Source organism: Panthera tigris, chromosome C2 (assembly GCF_018350195.1).
Source record: "Panthera tigris isolate Pti1 chromosome C2, P.tigris_Pti1_mat1.1, whole genome shotgun sequence".
NCBI lineage: Eukaryota > Metazoa > Chordata > Mammalia > Carnivora > Felidae > Panthera > Panthera tigris.
Window position 1 is genome coordinate 80,993,893 of NC_056668.1, and position 25,773 is coordinate 81,019,665.

Sequence of the window (25,773 nt, forward strand, 5' to 3'; positions counted from 1 at the left end):
TCAACTCCTCAGTTTACTTATCTGAAAAATGGGGATAGCAATGCATACTTCATGTAGGGGGTGGTAAGGCTTAAATGAGACACTTATTAGAATCCATTAAGGTAAGTAGTAGTGGTTTGAGGATAGCTTCCTGCTGAAAATACTGTGATGAGTGTTTCCGGTGTACCTCTGAACCTTTATTAGACTTCCTTAAATAAAATAACTTGTATGAGGAAGAAATAGTGTTCAGTGAATCACATGGAGAAGTTCTGGTAAAACTAGAGCTAAATCTATTTTTTTTTTCTCTGTCATGTCACAAAATGAATTAAGGAGGGAGATGGTAGATGGGAAAGGTGGCATTATCTGTAGGAAATTGTACACAAACCTTGATAAGAGTGGGTCACAATTTTCCTGTGTTTTTTTTTTTGTTTTCATTTTATTTTAATTTCCTAAAGAAGTTTTTGGCAAAGAAAAATATTAGTTTTTCCCCAAATAATTGTTTAGATTTTTTTCTCTTTCTTTAGTTCAAATTGTTCTACTCTTTGCCACCATTCCAGTAAAAGGACCCCCTTTGCCAAAAAGTGAATATGAATCAAAAAAGAGAAAGTTTTAGGTATTGACTTCTTTTTTTTTTTTTTTAAGTTTATCTATTTACTTTGAGAGAAAGCAGGAGGGGCAGAGAGAGAGGGAAAGAGAATCCCAAGCAGACTCCGTGCTGTCAGTGCATAGCCGGATGCAGGGCTCGAATTCATGAACCATGAGATCATGACCTGATCCTAAACCAAGAGTCTCAGACACTTAACCAACTAGGCCACCCAGGCACCCCTTGACTTCCTTTTTACAGAGCTAAAATATCGAATTTCTGAGAAATCTGGTTGTCTGCTTTACTAGAACAGTATATGGTCATTACAGCGTACATAGTAAATCCTGCTGATTCCTTTTTTTTTTTTTTTTTAAGATTTGATTTTTAAGTAATCTGTACACCCGACATGGGGCACAAACCCACAACCTCAAGATCAAGAGTTGCATGTTCCACTGACTGATGGAGCCAGCCAGGTCCCCCATACTGATTCCTTTTAACAGGAGATTATTTTAACCTTACAATTTCCAGAGCATTTGTAGAATCCTGCAATTGAAATGAAACTTAATGATCTTTTAATGCAAATTACACTCACTGTACCCCTTCCCAGTAGGGGAATTACTTCACCATCTTGCCCAGGAATAGCAGTCTGGCCAGTCTTCTCATGAACATCTAATCATCATAAATCATCCCATTCACTCTTCTCTTTCCCCTTCTCCCTGTTTCAGCAACAAGTAAGAATCCCCAGTGTTTTCCTCAAAAGGGAAATCTGGAATTGTGTTAGCAACTTCTTAAAAAGTCAAGGCCTTTCTATAAGCTAGTAGACTGGTTAGGAGGGTGTAGGAGATTAAGTGAGTTACAAAGTCTTGGGCTACTGCTTACCATATTCACTGACTTTTGTCCTGTTCAGACAGTGGACTTTTCATGAGCTCCTGCCTCTGAATGTCAGGAAGCATGAGTATGTTGGGGCCACTTGGGGATTTATGGTTTTGTGGACTTGAGTTTATAGAGGAAAGGAAGTTGTCAGCTTTATAACTGCAGTTCTTCTGGCTCAAAACCCTTTGTAGTAGGTCACCACAATAATACCTGATTTAATCTTTTTATGATTTGGCCCATAACACTGTTAATATTCACAAAGACTTTGATCACATAATTTTTCTTCCTAAAAAATCCCTAAACTTTTTTTTTTCACTTTTTAGCAGTTTATATATTGAAAGCATCGTTTTCTGATAACTATTATAATACATTTATTTTAGATCCCATAGAGGCAAAGGCAATTGTTCTTAATAATTTTGTAACAAAGTGACTAAACAATTTGTTTAATTGACTTTTTAATCATTCCCTGTCCCCTGCCTGTGTGTGTGTGTGTGTGTGTGTGAGAGAGAGAGAGAGAGAGAGAGAGAGAGACAGACAGACAGACAGACAAAGACAGAGACAAAGAGGGGGATTTAAGTGACAGTTGGGTAGAGGATTGGACTTGGCTATCTCTGGTGATTCATTTGCTTCCCTGAGCAGCCCTAGGTCGTAGTTCAGTTTAGCACAGAATATCCCTTGTACAGACTGTCCAGAAGTTCTGAGTTTAAGGTTTAAACACATACTAAGGAGTGCATGGGATACAGCACTATACTGACTATAGCACTATATGCTGGGGGAGGGCAACAGGAGAATCATGGTGGGTTTAGTCTTAGCTCTCGCACAGTCCTTGGAGTTGGTTAGCATACTTGCCACTCCATAGGTAATCCATGGTGCTCTAATTTCCCTCCAAGGTGAGGACTGTGTGTCATCTGATGGCACCCAGAATGACTATGGAAACAGATGGGACCTAGTTAGGTAGAATTCTTCATTGAACCCCACAGAACTCTTTCATAGGACTCTACTTTCTATGTTGCCTCTTTTGTCCACAGTTTACCTGGGGATTCTCTAGTCCCTAGATGACCTAATTTTCAAATGGAACCTGAGATCTTATAAGCTGGGTTCTCACATTTGTGTTAACTTTGTTCTCCACTCAAGTCCCCATCATGGTTAAGGCTTGGGTTAGAGTTCCCAAGGTGGCTGATCAGACTTGTGGCTCATTACCATATACCATTATCCTCTGCACATGCAAGCATGTGTTTTACCCCCAATATAGGTAAAATGGTTAAACTTTTTTTACCCCCCAAATATAGGTAAAATGGTTCTTCATAATCACAGAAATTCCATGACAATTAAATATGATTGTATTTCCCAAATGCTTGGCCACTTATTTTTAAGCTACAAATTCTACCACACAAAATAATTTCTGCCAGGCTATTGAAATTTATAACACTGGACATCTAGTTTATCTGAAATTCACTCAAGTTGGAACTTTCTATTTCCTCTGGGCATCTACACTACAAAGATAATAACATTTATAAAAAGTATTCTGAGGCACTTAGATGTTGAAAAGCTCTATATACCATCAACCAGGTCGGTTAGAATTAGATGAGCTGGGGTTAAGTGTATTTTGTTTTGTAGTTAAGATTTTATAGTCTGTACGTGTATACTGCAATCACTGATTAACCAGAATATAGAATTAGAGTAGCCAAGTTCCCCAGTCCATCCCCAAGATGGCTGGAGGGCTGTATTACCCCTTTCCTGGTAGTGTGGAGGCCGAGCTTGTTTCCTTTTCTCATCCTAAGTGCTTGCTTGAATTATGAGAGTGGGAAATTCTAAATTCCTAAATCCCAAAGCCACTAGGGAAGACCCTGTTTGTCTACATTAAAGAGTACCCTCTGCTTGACTATGGGTCTTGCTCTGCTTTTCATTAAAATGAAAAAGAAAAAAGTCAAAACCGTGCTCCTTACTGCCCTCTTTACTCTTGTTCCCCTGTCCCCCTTGGTTTTTGGATCTCTTTATTCTCTTTTAATCTAGAGCAATGTTTGGATTTTTTATGACATTGACATTTTGAAGAGTCCAGACTAGTTGTCCCCTAGAAGATTTCATATTGTTTCCTTTGCATTGCTCTTTTTTTGTATAGTACTTTTTTTACGGTGGTAAAACATACATAACAAAATTTGCTCTTTTAGCCATTTTTAAGTGTACAGTTCAGCAGCATTAAGAACACTGATGGTGGTGTTGTACAACCATCGCCACTATTTTCAGAACTTTTTCATCATCCCAAGCAGGAACTCTGTACCAGTAAATACTAACTATCTGTTCCCTCTTCCCCCAACCCACTGATCTAGATCTAATTAACTTAGCCAGTATAAAAGTCTGGGTGGATTGTCTTAAAATTGGTAAAAATCCAAAACATTCCTTCATGTGAAAAAAAAGTTAAAAGGAAATAAATAGAAGACCTTAACAGATGGGGCACCTGGGTAGCTCAGTCGGTTGAGTGGCTGACTCTTGACTTAGGCTCAGATCATGATCTCATGGTCATGAGATCGAGTCCTGCTTCAGGCTCCGCACTGGGCATGGAGCCTGTTTAAAATTCTCTCTTTCCTTCTGCCCTTGCCCTGCTTGTCTCCTCTCTCTGTCTCTCTCTCTCTCCCCCTCCCTCCCTCTCAAAAAACAAAACAAAACAAAACAGACCCTAACAGATTAACTTTAGTGTATGTATTGCTGAAGCGGCCACACTAACAGATTAACTTTAAAAAGCAGTGCATTGGGGCGCCTGGGTGGCTCAGTCGGTTGAGTGTCCGACTTCAGCTCAGGTCACGATCTCGCGGTCCGTGAGTTCGAGCCCCGCGTTGGGCTCTGGGCTGATGGCTCAGAGCCTGGAGCCTGCTTCCGATTCTGTGTCTCCCTCTATCTCTGACCCTCCCCCATTCATTCTCTGTCTCTCTCTGTCTCAAAAAAATAAATAAATAAATAAAAATAAAAAGCAGTGCATAGAATACAGTTTTGATACGTGCTACAACATGGATGAACCTTGAAAACATTATGTGAACTGTCATAAGCCAAACTCAAGAGGACAAATACTGTATGATTCCACTTACTGAGATATCTAGAATAGACAAATTCTTTAGTCCTGTTTTTAAGGTAGACTGAAGGCGTCAAAAGCATGCATATAAACTGCCGGTGTAACATACTACTTTTGATGAAGGGAGAAATGCATAAAGTTTGGGCAGTTTGGCAACATAAAGAGATGGGGAAGGAGACAGTAACTGGGTCGTGAAAGGGAATTTGGATGTGGTGACAGGGAGTCAAAAACGGCAAGAGTAACCAGTCATATTTGTGCTTTAGAAAGTCACTGACAGGGACACCTGGGTGGCTCAGTCGGTTAAGCATCTGACTCTTGATTTCAGCTCAGGTCATGATCTAGTGGTTTGTGAGCTCGAGCCCCACTCGGGCTCTGTGTTGATGGCGTGGAGCCTGCTTGGGATTCTCTCTCTCTTTCTGTCTCTCTGCTCCTCCCCTACTCACTCTTTCTCTGTCTCTCAAAAATAAATAAACTTAAAAAAAGAAAAAGTCAGTCAGTCACTGGCAGCCCAGGAGGGCTGGCTGGGAGAGGAAGGAGTGCAGTACTGGAAGACAGGCCAGCTAGGAAGCTGCTGTAATGCTTCTGGGCAGTGAAGATGAGAAACATCATTATGTGTGTTTAGGGAAGGTTGATTTCTTTTTTAAAATAAAGGAACTGTGAGATTATTCCTTTTTTTTTTAAGAAACAAAATTATTTTCTTAAAACCAATAATTTTCCTGAGTTATTGTGTATGTTTGGCTTCTTTAAGCAGGGCATACTTTTATGGATTTCAAAAGGGAAAGAGGGTAAAGAACCATTCCCTCTTCTCTTGACTACCTGGCACAGGAGAAATAAACAGTTGGCCTTCCAGGGTGGGGTCAGGGGGATCCACATCATAGGCATGCTACAGCCAGCATTAGGAGTGCTTTTCCCAGCCCTGGGGTGCCATGTTCTGCTTTTACACTAGACACTTGGCCCTGTGCTGGACAGAAGACTAGTAAATAAAGAGCTTGTCCTTGAGGAAATTACCATCAAGCAGAAGGTTGGTGGGGGAACATGACAGCCCCAGCAGAAAAATAATTACAGCAGAGAGTGAGCTGTTATAAAAGCTGAAGAGTGCAGAGGAGACAGTTCTGCCTGGAGACGCCCTGGAAGCCTCTGCACATGTGAGTGGGGTTTGAAGGACATGTGGAAGTCCCTCCCTGGGGGCTGAAGGGGACAAGCATCCCTGGCCCCTGAGTAGGAGGCATAGCATCCAGATCACGCTGTGGAAGTTAGCAGAACTCACAGGTCCTGCCCACTCCTGATCCTGAAAGATAATAGCTCAGGATAATCTTCCCAGTTACCTAAGGATCAGTGTAATTGGTTCTCCTATAGTGATCTCCAGTTCCTTTTTCAGTTCTCAGTTCTTTTTCTTTCTTTTCATCGAGACCTAAGATTAGAGATGCCACACACTAGCTTTTTTAGGGATTATTTCTCCTGGAATCGTGATTAATGAACATTCCAGTTCCTGAACTGATTGCCTGATGTGCATTCTTTACATGAGGCATTACAGGGAAACATTATTGTTTCAGACCCAGTTAGTTAGGATTTGCAGTAATCTGGATCAGAGTTTGATGGCTTATACATTAGGAACAGAGTTTGCTAAATAAATTAGTATTCTGTTAAATACGATTTCAAGAATACCTAACCTAGTTATGGAAAAAGTGAGGTGTTTGGTTTTTGTTCTTTCCTTTTTTTAATTTAGTAGGTTCTAGTATACTTTTCAAAAATAAATCTTGTATATTCATTAAAGCAGACTTAGTAGGAGTTTTAATTGTTAATTTTTTAAAGCAAGTAAGGCATGAGTACATTCTCGTTTTTTAAAACAAATGACAGAAGTAGCTAAAATTAAAAGTATATGTCCCCTTTCACCAACTGCCTGTACCTTCCTTTTTTTATGCGTTTACAAGCACATTTAATAGCATGTTGTATGTTTTGTGCACTTAAAAAACATGATCTGCCTTGGGCACCTGGGTGGTTCAGCCAGTTAAGCGCCCAACTTCAGCTCACATAATGATCTCACAGGTTCGTGAGTTTGAGCCCCACATCAGGCTCTCTGCTGTTAGCACAGAACCTACTTCAGATCCTCTGTCCCCTCTCTCTCTGCCCCTCCCCTGCTTATACTGTCTCTCAAAAATAAACATTAAAAACATTAAAAAAAACCAAGATCTTCCTAATCTATAATTAGCTCTTTTCTTACAACGGCATGCAGTGGATGGTTCCTTATGACCGTGCCTATATGTCGACCCCATTTTTTTTTTTAAGTAATCTGTACACCCAACATGAGGCTTGAACTCAAGACCCAGAGATCAAGAGTTGGATGCTCTACTGACTGAGCCAGCCAGGCACCCCTGCTTCATTCTTTTTATTTATTTATTTTTTTAACGTTTATTTATTTTTGAGACAGAGAGAGACAGAGCATGAACAGGGGAGGGGCAGAGAGAGAGGGAGACACAGAATCAGAAGCAGGCTCCAGGCTCTGAGCCATCAGCCCAGAGCCCGACGCGGGGCTCGAACTCACGAACCGCGAGATCGTGACCTGAGCCGAAGTCGGACGCTCAACCGACTGAGCCACCCAGGCGCCCCACTTCATTCTTTTTAAAAGGTGTATAATGTTCCATCTTGTGGCTGTCCTGTGATTCATTTACTCATTTCCCTGTTGGTCAGTATTTAGATTGTTTGCCATCTTTGCCGTCACAAACAATGCTATGGTTGTCTTTTTTCAAATCTTTGTGTTCATGAATTTCTTCCAGTAAGACTTATATACTAGTAAATTCTTGGTTAGTATTTAGAGTTGATGTTTATATTTGGAGATTAAAAAAAATAGTTTTCTTTAGAAATATTCAATTTCTTAAAGATATTTATGAATGACATATCGGATAAAGGGCTAGCATCCAAAATCTATAAAGAACTCCCCAAACTCCACACCCGAAAAGCAAATAATCCAGTGAAGAAATGGGCAGAAGACATGAATAGACACACTTTTCCAAAGAAGACATCCAGATGGCCAACAAACACATGAAACGATGGACAACGTCACTCATCGTTAGGGAAATACAAATCAAAGACGCACTGAGATACCACCTCACACCGGTCAGAGTGGCTAAAATGAACAAATTAGGAAACTATGGATGCTGGCGAGGATGTGGAGAAACGGGAACACTCTTGCACCGTTGGTGGGAATGCAAACTGGTGCAGCTGCTCTGGAAAACACTGTGGAGGTTCTTCAAAAAAATAAAAGTAGAATTACCCTATGACCCAGCAATAGCACTGCTAGGAATTTACCCAAGGGATACAGGAGTGCTGATGCATAGGGGCATATGTACCCCAGTGTTTACAGCAGCACTTTTCAACAATAGCCAAATTGTGGAAAGAGCCTAAATGTCCATCAACTGACGAATGGATAAAGAAGATGTGATTTATATATACAATGGAATACTACTTGGCAATGAGAAAGAATGAAATCCTGCCATCTGCAGCAACGTGGATGAAACCTGGAGGGTATTATGCTACGTGAAATAAGTCAGAGAAAGACAGATATACGTTTTCACTCATATGTGGATCTTGAGAAACTTAACAGAAGTCCATGGAGGAGGGGAAGGGGGGAAAATAGTTACAGAGAGGAAGGGAGGCAAACCATAAGAGATTCTTAAATACTGAGAACAAACTGAGGGTTGAAGGGGAGTGGGGGAGAGGGGAAATGGGTGATGGACATTAAGGAGGGCACTTGTTGGGATGAACACTGGGTTTTGTATGTAAGCCAATTTGACAATAAATTATATTTAAAAGAAGTATTCAATTTCTTGCAAATTCTGATGTCTTTTCTGTAAATAGACTTGTGACATCTTCTGTGGAGCATTCCGTTGAGCCACTACATGGGATAGTGTCAGCAGTTTTATTGTGAACTATTGCCAAAGGCAGTGTCAGGAAAGGGACTTCATAGCATAGAGGTAGAAATTAGTTCTTGGTTCATCTTCCTCCTTCCTATCCTGATACCAGATTAGAGGTTCCATAGACTGGCTTGCCCTGTGGTAAAGCATGAATGCACTCTCATTTTTTTAAAAATTAGAAGTACTGTGTAGGATCTAGAACATAGAAGTGCCCCACCTTTGCATTCAATAAAAACCATGAGAAAACCGGAGCCCCTGATTTACTTGTTTGTTTTCATGTTTCCTCTGTGTACCTCTCTTTCTTTTCCTCTCTGCATGAATTGTTAGCATTTCTTTCTGGGGCTATTGCCCAGATTAAAGCCATGGAAAAACTTGTGGCTGTGTGTAGTTCCTCTTTGGTACCTCTGACACCAGAAAAAAAGAAAAAGTAATGGCAGGTACACTTTTGCCATTACATCCCTTTTCTTACAATGCCCCAAAATGGATATTTAGGGGAATCAGATGTCAAGTCCTTCCATTAAAATATACCTCTCTATTATTTAAATGCTGATTTGTGTTTTCTTTCTAGGATCTGACATATTCTTAAAAGATAGAAAAATTCTTATGCTTCCATTTCTTTCCTTTTCCTATGTAATTTTAATGTTTACTTAAGAAACAATCTAAATCACTTAGTTATCAGACCAGCAGGATGTCCCAGAAAAACAGAAAAATCCTCTGACTAAAAAGGTGAAAGAAGGCCCAAGGGGGATGGGTTGAATGCACTTTGGTACCTCCAGATAATATAAAATAGAATGAAGTCTCTGTCAGCATGGGAAGATCTCCAGGATTATACTGTTCAGGTGAAAAAATCATGCAGAGAGTTTGTAGAATATGTAAATATTTCTGTAAGAGGGGGGGAGAAATAAGAATATTTGCATTTGCTATTATTTGCATAAAGAAACTGAAGAGTACACGAGTGATAAGTAAAAGTGTTTATTTCTGGTAAAGGAAGGGAGTGGGTGGGAGTAAGACTTTTTCTAGCACACCTTTTTATAGTGTTCTAATTTTTAAATTATTACTCTATTACTTATTCAAAGAATAAAGTAATTTTCACATTATTAGGTAAAGGGTGAACTAAATCTGACCTCATTTAAGTCCACTATTTATGTGACCTCACCTGTCACATTTGAGCCTTAGTACCCACTGGGGTCGGGTCAGTTGCAGGACCATCTATTTGGGGGAGGAAGGTACTAAATTCTATAATTAGAATCTGTATGGTAATTTAGGTTCTAACTGCTTTGGCAAGAAATTGAAAAGGCACATCTGTATTTAAGCTGTTTCACTTAGCGTATTCACTCTTGTTGGGTTTATTCTTTTTTTCCCCAAAGTAATTGAAAACCTTAAAACATGATGCTCATGAGTCACAGCTGGAATCTCTTGCCGATGCCTCAGTAAACAGTGAGAAAGTGAACTCAAGCTATGGTCTTGAGACATTTTGTTATTTGCTGAAGTCTGTGTCCTAGAGAAAGTGTTATAGTCTGAGCTGTCATTTTTACAGGAGCAGGAAAATTCAGATCCGAAACATCCCTCCTCACCTGCAGTGGGAGGTAAGCCAGTGTCACCTGTGTGTTTACCGTCTTCCTGCCCTCCATCCTCATCTTCCTTTTTAATAGGTCAGCAAAACCGCTCTCCCTCTGTGAGTTCCCTGGGGAATTAGAGGTCCTCATACCTCTCCACAAAGCTCCTGCGTGCTCTGTCTCCTTTTTCAGTATCCTAATGTACGTGATCTGTCACAACTTTAGGGTTGTGCTCGTCTTTTTTGTTGTGCAAGATGTGTGCTTTGAGCCCTCCTGTTCTGTCTTCTCAGGCACCAAGCACTGACAAACTATGAAACAAAATGTATACCTGGTTTGTGATTTTTCGGTCATGATTTTGTAAAAGACTTTTTACCTTTCCAAGTTCTGATTTTGGAAAAATAAGATCAGTGGAAACCCAATAAAAATAGAAGATTGTTAGTTTGAGTAGGTTTTTTGTTGATTGTGAATGAGTTGCTATGAGTAATAGTGAAGATATAGTTTCAGAGTTGTAAAACTTCTTATAAGATTGCTACCTTAAAATTCAAGAAGACAGAATGTGAGGAGTGGCCTCATTGCATTATTTAAAAACAAACTGCCCCAATGTTTATTTCCAACCCAAACAAAATCAAAACAGCCTTAAAGGAAATAGAATGTTTTGTCTGACATTTTTATTACTTAAAAAAATCCTTTATTATGGAAAATTTCAAAGTAAAAAAAAATATATATCCCACTGCTTTGTAAAATAAGGAGATCCCTAGAGAAAAACAGAAGGAAGAATGGTTAAAACTTGTAAGAAGGACAAGTAAACCTTGTCCTTTATTCTGCTTGTCCTAAAGCATTGTGCCCCAACCATCACGATGGATGTGGTTATTAACAGTAAGACTCTGAAATTCTGCTGTGTCACCTTAGTGGACAGATTACTTGAGAGCTAATAACCAAGTGCAAGTCCCATATATTTATTCATTTTTAACTGTTTTGATGGAAGACCTGAAATATCAATTTAATTAGATTATTCCTGTAACTGTCCTTGTTTTGTTTTAGTTCATTTGCTGGGAGATATCACTATACTATTTTTGTGTGTGTGAGTACAATCTTATCTTCCTGTTCTGACATGGGATCTCTCTTTTTCAGGTGCTGGATGGACTTTTGGCTCAGTATGGGACAGTGGAGAATGTAGAACAAGGTATTAAGTGAGCAAATTAGCCTATTGAATTTTGAGTGGGATTGTTATCTGTTATAGGCTGGGTCAACTCCAAAGACAAATAGTAAATTCAAATTCTTTTGAAACAAGCTTTCTCTGTTAGAGATATTCAGATCTTTTTATCCATATCTATATAATTTATTGTTTCAAAGAATATGACTTTCAGGTTTGGTTTATATATAAAGTATATATATATTCTGTTAATGTGCTCTCAAACACTGTCAGGCTGGGGTAAGCTTAATTCACTTGGAAGTAATTGAATTTATGCTGTCACAGTTTTCCTTTTCCTGGCTAAGAACAACAGATCACTAGTGTCTTAGACTGAGTGTTTCTCAAGGAGTAGGACTCCTATACCAGAATATCCCACAGTGCTTATGAAAATGCACATTCCTGGGGTTCACCATAAACTGACAAAGTAAGACTCTTTGGGGCAAGAGTTGATGAATCTGTATTTTAAACAAGCACCCCCAACTGATTTTTGTGTGTACTCAAGTTTGAGAGCCACAGGCTTAGGACATCAGTGTTGGACATCCACAGAAAATATATACCCTTCTTTCTGCTGCTCTGGCTTATATCATCTAAAACATGAAATGCTATGATTTTAAACAGTAAAAAGTTTTTCTTTAAAAAGTTTATCTTTTTAAAGAAATTGATACCTCACATAGCTCTTTAAGAGTCCCCGAAAAGTAGATTCCAAGCTCCTGATGTGGCAAGCAGTAACATGTGATAAAGATTTTTTTCTTTTGGCCTAAAAAGCAGAATGTGAATGCAGTTATTTACTGACTGTGAAGCCCTGGGAAAAGTCACTTAACCCTCACTGACTCAGTTTCCACATGTATAAAATGGGGAGAATAAATTCTATCCCTTCTATATCGCTGAGTAGTTGTGGCATCCAAAGTGAACCTGTATAAAAATTTGTAGGCAACAGAGTCCTATATAATCTCAAGGGATTGTTAGGATTCACTTGGGAATGAATAATCACAGAGAACCAATTGTCTGATATGCAATCTGTTCTATCTGCCAGTATAATTAAAGTAATCATTTTAAAGTAGTAATTATTCAGCTGTTCTCCACTCCATGAATATTAAAAATATTATTATTCAATTTCATGCTGCTGACTGCCCATGCCCAAAGGTGAAGGGAAAGAGCTCAGAAAGAAGACATGATTTACAAGGATTCTGTTTCTCAGTTCTTGTTATTTCCCTCAACATGGAGAAGAAGACATTCTAATAAGGATTGGATGTAGTAGGCAAGATGGCCTCACAGACATGAGCCTGTAAAAGTTACTAGCTAAGACAATCTTATAAATTCAGGACACTGCCATGCAAGGAGGAAATACTGCAGGTCCCTGGGGCAGTGACAGCTCCTAGTGCACCTGTGCCCTGGAGACCATCCAGTTTCCAGCCGCCTCACAACTACAGGATAGAAGTGTTGGGCTTTTGTTTTGTTTTGTTTCATAGGTGATTCCTGATTCAGCAGGAAAATATTTTCAGTAGAGTTTTAAGAAACTTTTTAGAGCTTTTATGTCCAGCGAAATAAATTATTCGAATGGAGCTCAGTTCTTTCCAGAATCACAGAACTGTCTGATTTCCTGAAGACAAAGGTCTTTGAATAACAGAATATGACTAAGAAGTGAGAACAAAATCTGAGAATCTGAGAATCCTAGTGGATAGATTTATTCAGGAGGTTCAAAGCCATCCCTTTCTCCCTTTCTGGGAGTCGACAGCCTCATCTGGAGCACTAGAAAGCAGCAAATAGGAACCCTCTGGTACATTCTGTGTGTCAGCACTGAGAGAGGACGGTTGTGGGCTACTCATCCCCTGTTTTGCACTGTGAGAACTTCTCTGGGTAAGTGTGAATTAGAGGCAGCAAGAACACTCCTGGGCAGAGCCGGGCTGGGCTCAGCATTTATGACGTGTAAATCTCAATATCACCTCTTTCCTGAAGACTGTGCATCCCTTCCCTTTGAAGGTTGCAGCTGTTTTGAAGTTACTGAATAAACAATATTTTTGACTGTGGTCTTTAACCTCTTTGAGAGTCTTATGGAGATTATAAACCAGAAAAATTCATATATCCATCCACACATTTGAATCTTTGGTTGTGGTGGAGGTGGGGGGAGGAGGAGGTGTTCGTGATGGTGGTGGTGGTGGTGGTGGTGGTGTGAGGTTATAAAAATTCTGAAGCTCTAACATGGATCCAAATTAGGAATCCCTATACTACAAGGTTTTATTATTACTTTGGAAAGCAGCTTCATCATGGTTTTCTTGAATTAACTCTATCATTAACTTAATATGGTTAACTCCAAGTCTCCCAGGAGCTTAAATATTTTTTTAAAAAAATTTTAGTATTTATTTTTGAGAGAGAGAGAGAGAGAGAGAGCAGGGAAGGGTCAGAGAGAGAGGGAGACACAGATTCTGAAACAGGCTCCAGGCTCTGAGCTGTCAGCACAGAGCCCAATGCAGGGCTTGAACTTGTGAATGTTGGGATCATGACCTGAGCCAGAGTCAGACACTTAACCAATTGAGCCACTCAGGTGCCCCATAGCTTAAGTGTTTTTTAAAGGGAGGATCTGACTTAGTCATAGCTACTTGTTTTGGGGGAAAAACAGAATTTTTGGTTTAAGTTTACTGGCTTAGATTGAGAAAGTTTTATCTTGACTTCTGAATTTATTTTTAACTTCTGATTTTGGAAGAAGAGGCAATTATGAACCAAGATAAGCCAGCTCACAAGAGTTTAATATTAGCCACTCTTAGAGTTTGTGTTCTCTCCTTCAACCAAATGACTTGCAACTTTTCTTTATTTATTATACAGTTACTAATTTAACTCAGAGTCATGGAGCTCGGTCAAAGGGAAACAAAAATATTAATAATTCTACTTTAGGAATAAATGAAGAATTAAAATACTTTCTTATTTTGTATGTATATCCAGTTATTTAAAGATAAATGCAAACATAACAGACTTCTACCTTGATGGTGGTACAATAAATTGACATAAACTTTTAGGAAAGTAATCTAAAAATATGCATTAAGAAGCATTATGTTCCATTACCCAGTTATTTTTCTTCATGATTTAGCCTAAAAGAGTAATTCAGAAGAGAACACAATTCAAATGATATTTGCAGTAAAGCTGATTTTTAGCAACACGACTTAGAATAGCAAATATTGGGAATAACTCATTTGTCAACAATTGAGGAATGGCTTGTCAAAAATCATGGCACAATTACTAAAATTTTGTGTAGACATTAGAAATGGAAAATACAAACATAATGAGCATATACATATGCACATGCAGTGGTATTATAAGTAAAAATACAGCTTTGAGCTGTATATACAGTTGATTACAGATATGTATATACAATTGATTACTATTTATGAATGCACATGAATAAAGATAGAGATTCAGATATTGTGGAGTTAGGGTGATGAGTTTTTTGTGCATTCTTCTCTAAAGTTAGTCTGTTTACATTGAGCCAGAGGGTGACAGCTTTTTTTTTCTATGACAGTATAGTTTTTGCTTCTTTCCTAGTCAACACAGACACAGAAACTGCTGTTGTCAACGTCACATATGCAACAAGAGAAGAAGCAAAAATGTAAGTGGATTTGGGCTTCTTTCCTTTTAAATTTTTGGAGGGTTGTCTTTGAATTCCAAAAAGATGCCTACCTTTGACCTGCCTGAGGAGCCTCAGGGCATCTGTGCATGCCTTTGACAAGTCAGTGGAGCTTAGGGCATTTATAATGGGATGGCTGTTTGTTGGTTGTACAGAGACTTTATCGTGAAAAATGTTGAGCCTTGGCATCAAAACTGAGGTGGGACCTGTGTCTGGACATGGTCACGAATAGAGGCACCAGCTCTGTGACATTCTGTCCCTGGTCCCTGTTGACCACAGAGCTTTTACCTGGAGCTTCCTCCATGCACTATGAGGAAGAAGCACACGCCTATTTCTGTCCACACTTGGTGAAGAGATCATGAAACACCCATTTTTCCTCTGTGTAATATTAAAAAGGGGACCCGTCCCCATGACATCAGCAACAGGGGGAATTGTCTGGGAGTGGTTAGTCAAAGATCACCTGGCTTGGGTTCTCATTCCTAACCTCCATTTACTTCCTAGTCCCCATGCATGAGTACCTTGTTTCAATGATGGTTAATTTTGAGGTTGGCAATTAATGGGCATGGGATTGAGTTTTTAAAACAACTACAAGAAAACACGTTCCTTTTTGTAGGAGGTCCTTAAAATGAAATGCCTGTCAGGTCATTGTAACTACAGTTATGGTCACACATGTTTCATGCATATGGCATAACCTTGGTTCTACATCCCAGAATTATAGTTTTATTTATTTTTCAAGGTTTCAGCACACATGAAGACATATTTAACCCATCCTCATACCACTAGTCTTTAAAAAGTTAATTTTGCATTGAAAAAGGCAATAGATCATTTGCTGTTGACTTTAGCCACACACATATAAGCAAGATATATGCCAGGAACTCACCTTTAGAGTTTGTATCCAGCTGCCACTTAGGTAGGACCTCCCATAGGTGATATTACTTTGTTGCTTTTATTGAATTCAAAGGTGCTGCTTTGTAATAAATTCACAAACACTAAACATTAATATAGTAGAATAGCATTGTTGTTTTCACATATTGCCAGAAAGCTTATGAAAAAAATGTTCTACTTCCTATATAATTTTAAAAATTCAATAGTGGGATATCATTTATTCCCTATCAAATTGATAAATAATTTTAAATAATACTCCAGTTTTGAATACTCAAGAAACAAATGCTGTCTTAACTGCTATGGGATAGTAAGTGTTGAAACCTTTACAGAAGCACACTGAGGGGTACTTAATAATATTGGAATTCTGCATTCTTTCTGACCCAGCAATTCCACTAGGAATTTGTCCTGTGTGCAGCTGTAGTTGCAAAAATGCCCACGACACTTAATAATAGATAAATAAAAATTTTTATTATGACATAATAAAAGATTGGATATAGATATATATCTAACGATAGGGAATGAGTTGCAAAAACTATGATAAATCAATAGTGTTAAACAGCCAGTAAAAATTAAATTGCAAGACATTTAGTGACTTGGAAAATGTTTAGAGTGCTAACTCTTTTTTAAAGATTAGAAAATAGTATATGTAATATTAATCCATGTTTATAAATGATAATTATATTTAAGAAAATAAAGATACAGGATGGACTAAGATTTTTTTCTAATCTGTACTTAACCATTTCTGAATTTTCAATGATAAATATGTATTATGATCAAGCTGAGAAAAAAAGTGAGTCATAATTTTATACTAGTATTTACAAAGAGTTTTTGATGAGGAGGATACAGCCTCAGGCAGTGGAAAAAAAGCAGAATGCATAGATGTGTATCAAGTCTGACCAGGCCTATATTTTGTGATAATTTAACTGTTAACCATCAGCTCTGAGGGAGCAAAGCAGGCACCTGCCTTGCTCACCAGGCTCTCCTCAAGGGGTAGTGCTGCTCAGGTAGGCAACTAGGAAAGCAGACTGATTGACCCCGTCCACTGGCCTGAGGGTCTTCTTTGACGTCAGGGTCTAACAAGGCTCACTTGCTGCTGCTGCGTTTCAGAGCCATCGAGAAGCTAAGCGGGCATCAGTTTGAGAACTACTCCTTCAAGATTTCCTACATCCCGGATGAAGAGGTGAGCTCCCCTTCGCCCCCACAGCGAGCCCAGCGTGGGGACCACTCTTCCCGGGAGCAAGGCCACGCCCCTGGGGGCTCTTCTCAGGCCAGACAGATTGATTTCCCGCTGCGGATCCTGGTCCCCACCCAGTTTGTTGGTGCCATCATCGGAAAGGAGGGCTTGACCATAAAGAACATCACTAAGCAGACCCAGTCCCGGTACGTGCCTCCGGGGCTTCCTTTGCTTCCTTCTGACAGGCCCCCTGAGTGCTGGTGGGCCCCAATCATCCTAGGTGGCTATCGCTTGCATCAGCAGGGGGGCTGTGCTAAATGGGATGGTGGCTTCTCAGAACTACTAACAGACTAACAAAGCTGGGGACTTCACGTGCTTTCATGCCAATAGCCTAAAGGTCATACCCTGAATTACTAAAGGTTCTTAAAGCGGCAGAGAATTAGTCTCATAAGCTTACTAGTGCTTGTGAATATATCACTTTCTAAAACAGCAGAGGTATGGGGCTGAACTCTGTGGGATCCCAGAAAGCAGTTACCTTAGTTCTTACATCCTCTCTTGAGTTGGAGCCCTGGATGGTAGTCATTCTTTGAGATCACTTAGGTGATCCCATAAATAGCTACATAAAAGGAGTAAGCGAGTCTGCTGTATTGAGTGAGAAATGAAGTATATTAGCCTCTGTTTAGTCATCTAAGGAGATGGAACTGGTAGTAGGAGTTGTAGTGGTTTGTTGGTTTTTGTATATTCTTAAGAACACAGCCTCATGTAACAAAGTACAGGATGCAAAGACCCCTGTTCAAGATTTACCACTAAATGTATAATCTTGGGGAAAAAATTAACTTCTCCGAGCATTAATGTCTTGTTCTGTAAGCCAGGATTATTGTTAGAATTAGGACAGCCAGGCAGACTGAATGAAATAATTGCTATGAAAGCATTTAAATTGCAAAACACCAAGTTACTGGCGAACATGAGTTCCTTACACGGCCTAGTGCACTTTATTCATGTCATTCAATGAGTATCTTGTAACCCGAAAGAGAAAAAACACTGTTTTCTTCAAAGTGTCTGAGTTACTGCCAACTAATGGACACTTACAGGTATGAGTCTCAAGTTCATGATCATAGCAGTGAAATGATGACCTAGTAGAAAGAAGTACTGTCTGCTGTTCCATTTATTTTAAATTCAGCCCTTTCTTCCCCTGCAAGTTTGCTTCACTGCAAAAGTAATTTTTAGTTGTATGTCTTTTTGTTCCAAAAATTTCTTAAAGTGGCTTCAAAAGTGCAAAAAGTTTAAGTAGAAGTGTAACACGTTAGTTCTCAAAGTATGTGCCCATTTTTTTTACACGTAGGTCAAAGACTTGGATCTGGGCTTTCTAACAGCCAAAATAAGAAGGGATATGATCAATTACGTGATTTTCAGAGTCAACAAAAACAAGTAGGGCCACAACAACCCCACGGAGTCTGATAAAGTCATCAAGCTTTTGAGTCATTAGTTTTAAGAGCCTGGAAGAAGGCAGGCTGCCAGGGGCAAGGAAACCAAAAACTTAGGCAGAGAGAGGGCATGCCTCTGTTTTTAATCCACACTCAAATATACAAAGCTTGCTTGAATTTGGTGTTTGGATTTGGATTAACATGTGGCTTTTAAAAGCTACAATCAGTGCAGAGACTGGCACCATGCCAGCATGCAGCGTTACCCTACTCCCTTTACCCTTTGCTTCTATGATCATTTGAAAGACTACACAAAATACTTCATTTACCAAACTGGCTTCATTACCAACTGGGCTCAGTGCCTTTGTCCCACAGCACTCCTGCAAGGAATACTCCCTTCTAAATGAAACTGCAAAGTATTCAAGTTTGGCACAAGACCTCCTGCACTGCTTGCCACCTTATTGAAGAATGGCATTGGTTGCAAACGTGCTAATGACACTTCATGGTCTCTGTCCTTTTGCTGTACGTTGGCCCGTGCGACGCTTTCTCAAGACTAGGATCCTGTCCCAGATGACATTGTATTATGGCTTCTGATTCTTTCCCTACAGGGTAGACATCCATAGAAAGGAGAACTCTGGGGCTGCAGAGAAGCCCGTGACCATCCATGCCACCCCAGAGGGGACCTCTGAAGCCTGCCGCATGATTCTTGAAATCATGCAGAAAGAGGCTGATGAGACCAAATTGTAAGTTTGCATGTAATGCCCAGATCACTTAACAGAGAATAAGAGTAAGTTCTCAGCCTTTTAAGACAAGAAATTTTTTAAAAGCTGTAATTCTGTTATTTAGTAAAGGGACCAGAGGACAGATTATTTTTAAGAAATTTGTTCCCGGGGCGCCTGGGTGGCTCAGTTGGTTAAGCGTCCGACTTTGGCTCAGGTCATGATCTCGCGGTCCGTGGGTTCGAGCCCCGCGTCGGGCTCTGTGCTGACAGCTCAGAGCCTGGAGCCTGTTTCAGATTCTTTGTCTCCCTCTTTCTCTGACCCTCCCCTGTTCATGCTCTCTCTCTCTCTCTCTCTCTCTCTCTCTCTCTCTCTCTCTGTCTCTGTCTCAAAAATAAATAAAAACGTTAAAAAAAAAAAAAAAAAGAAATTTGTTCCCAAGAAGGATACAGTAGGAAATAGATGTTTTATGTTTATAATATGGCTGTTTCTCCACTTACATGTTTCTTTTGGTGACCTGAAGCTTCCATCACCCATTACTAACATCTGTTTGTAGAAACATATAGATGCGTGCTAATGTTGTGCAGTGACAGAAATGCTGTATATTTGCACTGTTCAATGTGATAGCCGTAGCTGCATGTTGCTACTGAGTGTTTGAAATGTGGCTAGTGCAATGGAAAAGCTGAATACTTATTTTAATTCATTCAAATTAAATAGTCACATTCATGGCTAATGGCTGTCATACTGGACCGTGCAGGTATGTATGGAATGTACCTTGTCATCAAAACCCATCAGTTACTGTTCCGGAAAACGTTTTTACCACCATGTTGCACTCGTGTAAATTTTCCTTAAGTAATAGAAACTGGTATCCAAGTAACTACTCTTCTTCCATCTACTTCCTTCCTTTTCCGTTTTTTACAAAATACTTCTTAGGATTTCTGAGTGTCATACCAATCTGAATGGCAGGTATGGTTCTTACTAAACCCGTTGACTTTGTATTGTAAACGAATTAATGTTAATGGAATAGACAGCATAACGAAAAAAGTTCTGTCATTTTGGCAAAAATCCATTTATGGGTAGTTTGACAGAGAAGCAGTGAGGGATGAATCAAATATAAAATTAATTTAGCAAATACAGTAATCTCAAATAAGAGTGTTTTAAAACCAAGAAGATGGAAGTAGTCCTTAAAAGGAAAACAGGAAAACATTGCAAATCTCTTCTCGGATTTCATAAGGGACTCTAACATAGGAATTATTACTTATGAATTATTTACTCTGGGGCTTTCAAAACCCCCCAGATACCATGGCTTAATTTGAATAAGCCCCTCCCTCAACCAGGGTATTGAAAACTTTTAAAAATAGCACCTTTTTTGGTCCCTCAACCTCTGTACAAGCAACTTAGAATATTCTAATTAATCAAAAAGACTGAGTTATAAATTAGATTTTTAAGTTTTTGTGTAGAGCCGACATAGAGTTGGAACATCTTTGAAATTAATGTTTTTGAGTGCCACAGTGTGGTAAGCCCTGTGCCCGGAGATGAGGCTGTAACCATAAGCAAGACCCAGTTCTTGCTTTCATGGAGCTTACAGTCCAGTGGGAGAGTCCATTTGCTAAATGGATAGTTATAGGTAATTAAGTACAGCCACAAGAAGTGTGAGAGTAGAAGGTGGTTGCCTGTAGTTGAGACCTAATCAGGGTTTTCAGAGAACAGGAAGAGATTTTGGGGGCTTCAGAGAAGACCTCCCTGGGTAAGGACATTTAAGCTGAGCCCTGAGAGGGATGAGCAGAAGGTACAGGATGTAGAAGAGGGATCCTAAATTTTCTTTTTATTCATTTATCAAGTGTTTGTTGAGCATCTACTATGTGCCGGCACTGTTCTGTGCGCCAGTGAACAAAGCCAACAAAAATCCTGCCCTCTGAATACATTCTGGTGGAGTTTCTTTTTTACTGTTCATAGTAGCAATGCATCTGGTACATGCCTTTGGTCCTAACTAGCAAAAAAAACATAACAAGTGACTTTGAAATTAAGAAACAATATTGTTCTGTAACATAATGAGAAGTCGAAAGATGGGTGGCTCCAGGGTCAGTTGAATCATGGACTCAGAGACCCACAACCTTTCTTTCTACTTTGTCTTCCTCAGAGGTATCTGATGCTCCCGTGGTGATGACAGGATGGGTATAGTAATTTCAGACCTTGTGTCCCCACAAAAAAAATAGTCAAAAGTTGAAAGAGAGGGCATCCTTGTTCCTTCTGTTTTGAACATTTTTTGGTTCAAAAACACATAAAATTTATCATCTTAACCATTTTTTAATTGGGGTATAATTGATAGATAACACTATATTTCAGTTATCCAATATAATTATTGAGTATTTGTATATATTGTGAAATGATCACCACAATAAGTCTAGTTAACCTGTGTCATCATACATAATTATAATTTTACAATTTTTTTCTTGTGATGATAACTTTTAAGATTTGCTCCCTTAGGAACTTTGAAATATTCAATACAGTATTATCTATAATCACCATGCTGTACATTATATCCCATGACTTATTTATTTTATAACTGGAAGTTTGTAACTTTTGACTCCCTTCACTCATTTTGCCCACCCCTCATCCCCTACCTCTGGCAACCACTAATCTGTTCTGTGTACGTATGAGCTTGTGTTTTGTTTTAGATTCCACATGTAAATGAGATTATGCAGTATTTGTTTTTCTCTGATTTATTTCACTTAACCATTTGTAAGTGTACAGTTCAGTAATGTTTTATATATTCACATTATTGTGAAACAGATCTCCAGAACTGTTTCATCTTGCAAAACTGAAATTGTACCCATTGAACAACTCCCCTTTTCCCTCTCCCTCTAGCCTCTGGTAACTACCATTTTACTTTCTGTTTCTATGAATTTGACTACTTTAGAGACCACATATAACTGGAATCATGCAGTATTTGTCTTTTTGTGACTGGCTTATTTCACTTAGCACAATGTCTTCAAGATTCATCCATGTTGTAGCATGCGAAAGGATTTTCTTCCTTTTTAAGGCTGAATAATATTCCATTGTATGCATACATCACATTTTATTTATTCATCCATGGATAGACTTTGGGTTGCTTTCACCTTCTGGCTATTGGGAATAGTGCTGTTATGAACATGAGTGTGCAAATATCTCTTTAAAATCCTACCTTCAATTCTTTTGAATTGAGAAGTGAGATTGCTAGATCATATGGTAGTTCTATTTTTAATTTTTGGAGGAACCTCCATACTGTTTTCCATAGCAATTACATCATTTTATAATACCAGTAATGCACAAGGGATTCAATTTCTCCATATCCTCACCAGCACTTGTTATTTTCTGTTATTTGGATGGCAGCCAAAAGAACGGGTGTGAAATAATATTTTGTGTTCACAGTATCTCTTTGGTTTTTACTTGCATTTCTCTGATGATTGGTGAGATTGAGCATTTTTCATATGCTTATTGGCCATTTGTATACATTTTTGGAGAATGTCTGTTCGAGTCTTTTGCCCATTTTTAAAATCGGTCATTTGAGGGGGTTGCCTGGGTGGCTCAGTCGGTTAAGCATCCAACTCTTGGTTTTGGTCAGGTTGTGATCTAACAGTTTCGTGAGTTTGAGCCCTACATAGGGCTTCTTGCTGAAGTTCAGAGCCTGCTTGGGATTCTGTCTCCCCCTTGCCCCCCCCCCCAACATATGCTATCTCATTCTCTCTCAAAATAAATAAATACACTTTAAAATTTTATAAAAATAAACAAAATGGGTCATTTGATTCTTTTGTTGTTGAGTTGTAGGAGTTCTTAATATATTCTGGATTTAATCCCTTATCAGATATGTGATTTGCAGATATTTACTTCTTTTCCCTAGGTTGCCTTTTCACTCTGTTGATTGTGTCCTTTGATGCACAAAAGTTTTTAAATTTGATGTTGGATTTTTCTATTTTGATGTTTGTTGTCTGTGCTTTTGTGGTCTCATGTCTAAGAAATTGTTGCTAAGTCTAATGTCATGAAGCTTTCTCCTGTGTTTCTTCTAGGAATATTATAGTTTTACATTTACATTTATTCCATTTTGAGTTAATTTTTGTGTATGGAGTAAGATAAAGGTGTAGCTTCATTCTTTTTCATGTGGATATCCTGCTTTCCCAGCACCATTTGTCCTTTTCCCCACTGTGTTATCTTGGCACCCTTATCAAAGATCATTTGATCATATATGCAAGGGTTTATTTCTGGGTTCTGAGTTCTGTTCCATTGATTTCTTTGTCTGTCTTATTTAATTGTAGAGAGAGAGAAAGCACATGAGCAAGGAAGAGGGGCAGAGGGAGAGAAAGAGAGAATCTCAAACAGGCTCCACACTCAGTGCAGAGCCCAACACGGGACTCGATCGCACGACCCTGGAATCATGACCCAAGCCGAAATCAAGAGTTGGATACTCAACTGACTGAGTCATGCAGTTACCCCTATTTGTCTATGTTGATGCCACTACCATGCTCTTTTAATTACTGTAGCCTTGTAATATGTTTTGAAATCAGGAAGTGTGAGTTCTCCAACTTTGTTCTTCTTTTTCAAAATTGTTTTGACTGTTCAGGGTCCCTTGCAATTCCAAATGAATATTTCTGCAAAAAATTCCATTGGGATTTTGGTAAGGGATTGCACTGAAACTGTAGATCACTTTGGGTAGTGTGGACATTTAAACAATATTAAATCTTCCAATTCACGAACATAGGATGTCTTTACATTTATTTTTGTCTTCTTTACTTTCTTTCACCAGTGTTATATAGTTTTCAGTGTATAAATATATTACCTCCCTGGTTAGGTTTATTCCTAAGTATTTTATTCTTTATGATACTATTGTAAATGAAATTATTTTCTTAATTTTCTTTTCAGGTTGTTCATTGTTAGTGTATAGAAACACAATTGATTTTTGTATGTTGATTTTATATCCTGCAACTTTGCTGAATGAGTTTATTCTAACAGTTTTTGTTTTGTTTTGTTTTGTTGGAAATTCAGAGTTCTCTTTATATAAGATTATATTATCTGCAAACAGAGTCTTTAGATTTTCAATTTGGAATTGAATCAATTTCAATTTTTATTTCTTTTTCTTACCTAATTGCTCTAGCTAGCACTTCCAATACTAAGTTGAATACAAGTGGTGAAAGTGAGTATCCTTCTCTGATTCCTGATCTTAGAGGAAAGCTTGCAGTCTTTCAGCATTGAATATGATATTCACTGTGGGCTTTTCACAAATGGCCTTTGTTAAGGTAGTTTCCTTCCATTCCTAGATTGTTAAGTGTTTTTATCATGAAAGGGTGTTAATTTTTTGTCAAATGCTTTTTCTACATCAAGTGAGATGATCATGTGGTTTTTGACCTTCATTGTATTAATGTGGTGTATTACATTGATTTTTATATATTGAAACCACCCTGCATTCCAGAAATATGTCCTACTTGGTCATAATGTATCATCCTTTTATGGTGTAATGCTTTTGGATTCTGTTTACTTGTATTTTGTTAAGGACTTTTGTATCAAAGGATACATCAGGGATATTGGCCTGTAGTTTTCTTTCCTTGAAATGTCTTTGTCTAGCTTTGGTATTAGAGTAAAGCTGGCCTCATAGAATCAGTTTGGAAATGTTCCCTCTTCTTCAGTTTTTTGGAAGAGTTGGAGAAGGATTGGTGTTAATTCTTTTTTTTTTTTCATTTTTTTAATGTTTGTTTTTTTGAGAGAGAGACAGAGCACAAGCTGGGGAGGGGCAGAGAGAGGGAGACACAGAATCTGAAGCAGGCTCCAGGCTCTGGAGCTGTCATCACAGAGCCTGATGTGGGGCTCCAAACCCCCCAAAGCACAAGATCATGACCCAAGCTGAAGTCAGAGGCCTAACTGACTGAGCCACCCAGGTGCCCCTGTTGGGAGGTTTTTAATTACGATTCAGTCTCCTTACTCATTATTGATCTGTTCAGATTTTCTATTCAAGGTTCAGTTTTAGTAGGGTTTGTGTTTCTGGGAACATCCATTTCTTCTAGGTTATCTATTTTGTTGATGTACAACTATAAATAATATTCTCTTGTAATGATTTTTATTTCCATGACATGAGTTACACTGTCTTCTCTTTCACTTCTGATTTTAGATATTTGCGTGTTCTTTCTTTTCTTAGTTAATCTAGATAATGTTTGTCAGTTTTGTTGATCTTTTCAGAACAGTTCTCAGTTTTTCCTTTTTTCTCTCTCTCTTTTGCTTATCTTTGCTCTAATCTTTATCATTTCCATCCTTAAATTAGCTTTGGGTTTAGTTTATTCTCTTCCTAATTCCTTGAAGTTGTTGATTTGAAACCTTTCATTCTGTTTCTTTGTGTTTTTTTTTTTTTTTAAATCCATTCAGCCAATCCATGTCTTTAGATTGGGAAGTTTAATTATTTTACATTTAAAGTAATTACTCATCAGAAAGACTTACTATTGCCATTTTGTTGTCTGTAAGTCTCATAGCTTTACTGTCCCTCATTTTCTCTCTTACTGCTTTCTTTTGTGTGTTTTTTTCTTTGTTCTTTGCTTTTTGGGTGTTTTTAGTTATACTTTGAGTCCCTTCTCATTTCCTTTTATGTGTATATCCTATAGACATTTTCTATGTGGTTACCATTGCAATTACATAAAACATCTTAAAGTTATAGGATTCTATTTTAAACTGATAGCAACTTAACTTTAATAATATTCAAAAACTCTGCTCTTTTACAGCTCTATCCCTCCACTTTGTTATTGATGTCACATATTACTCTTTATGTATTTTATACCCACTAA

General features: G+C 38.5%; 1 protein-coding gene across 4 annotated transcripts in view; it reads left to right on the top strand.

Moving 5' to 3' along the window:
• Positions 1–25,773, top strand: part of IGF2BP2 (insulin like growth factor 2 mRNA binding protein 2) — a 156,664-nt gene that overhangs the window by 103,884 nt on the left and 27,007 nt on the right. For 2 of the 4 annotated variants that reach the window (XM_042998598.1, XM_042998600.1), the window contains exons 3-7: positions 9,948–9,996; positions 11,098–11,149; positions 14,675–14,756; positions 16,767–17,039; positions 18,863–18,997. In XM_042998598.1, coding sequence (XP_042854532.1) covers positions 9,948–9,996; positions 11,098–11,149; positions 14,675–14,756; positions 16,767–17,039; positions 18,863–18,997 — 591 coding nt within the window. The remainder of the gene's footprint in view (positions 1–9,947; positions 9,997–11,097; positions 11,150–14,674; positions 14,757–16,766; positions 17,040–18,862; positions 18,998–25,773) is intronic. The other 2 variants (XM_042998599.1, XM_042998601.1) reach the window with 1 other exon arrangement.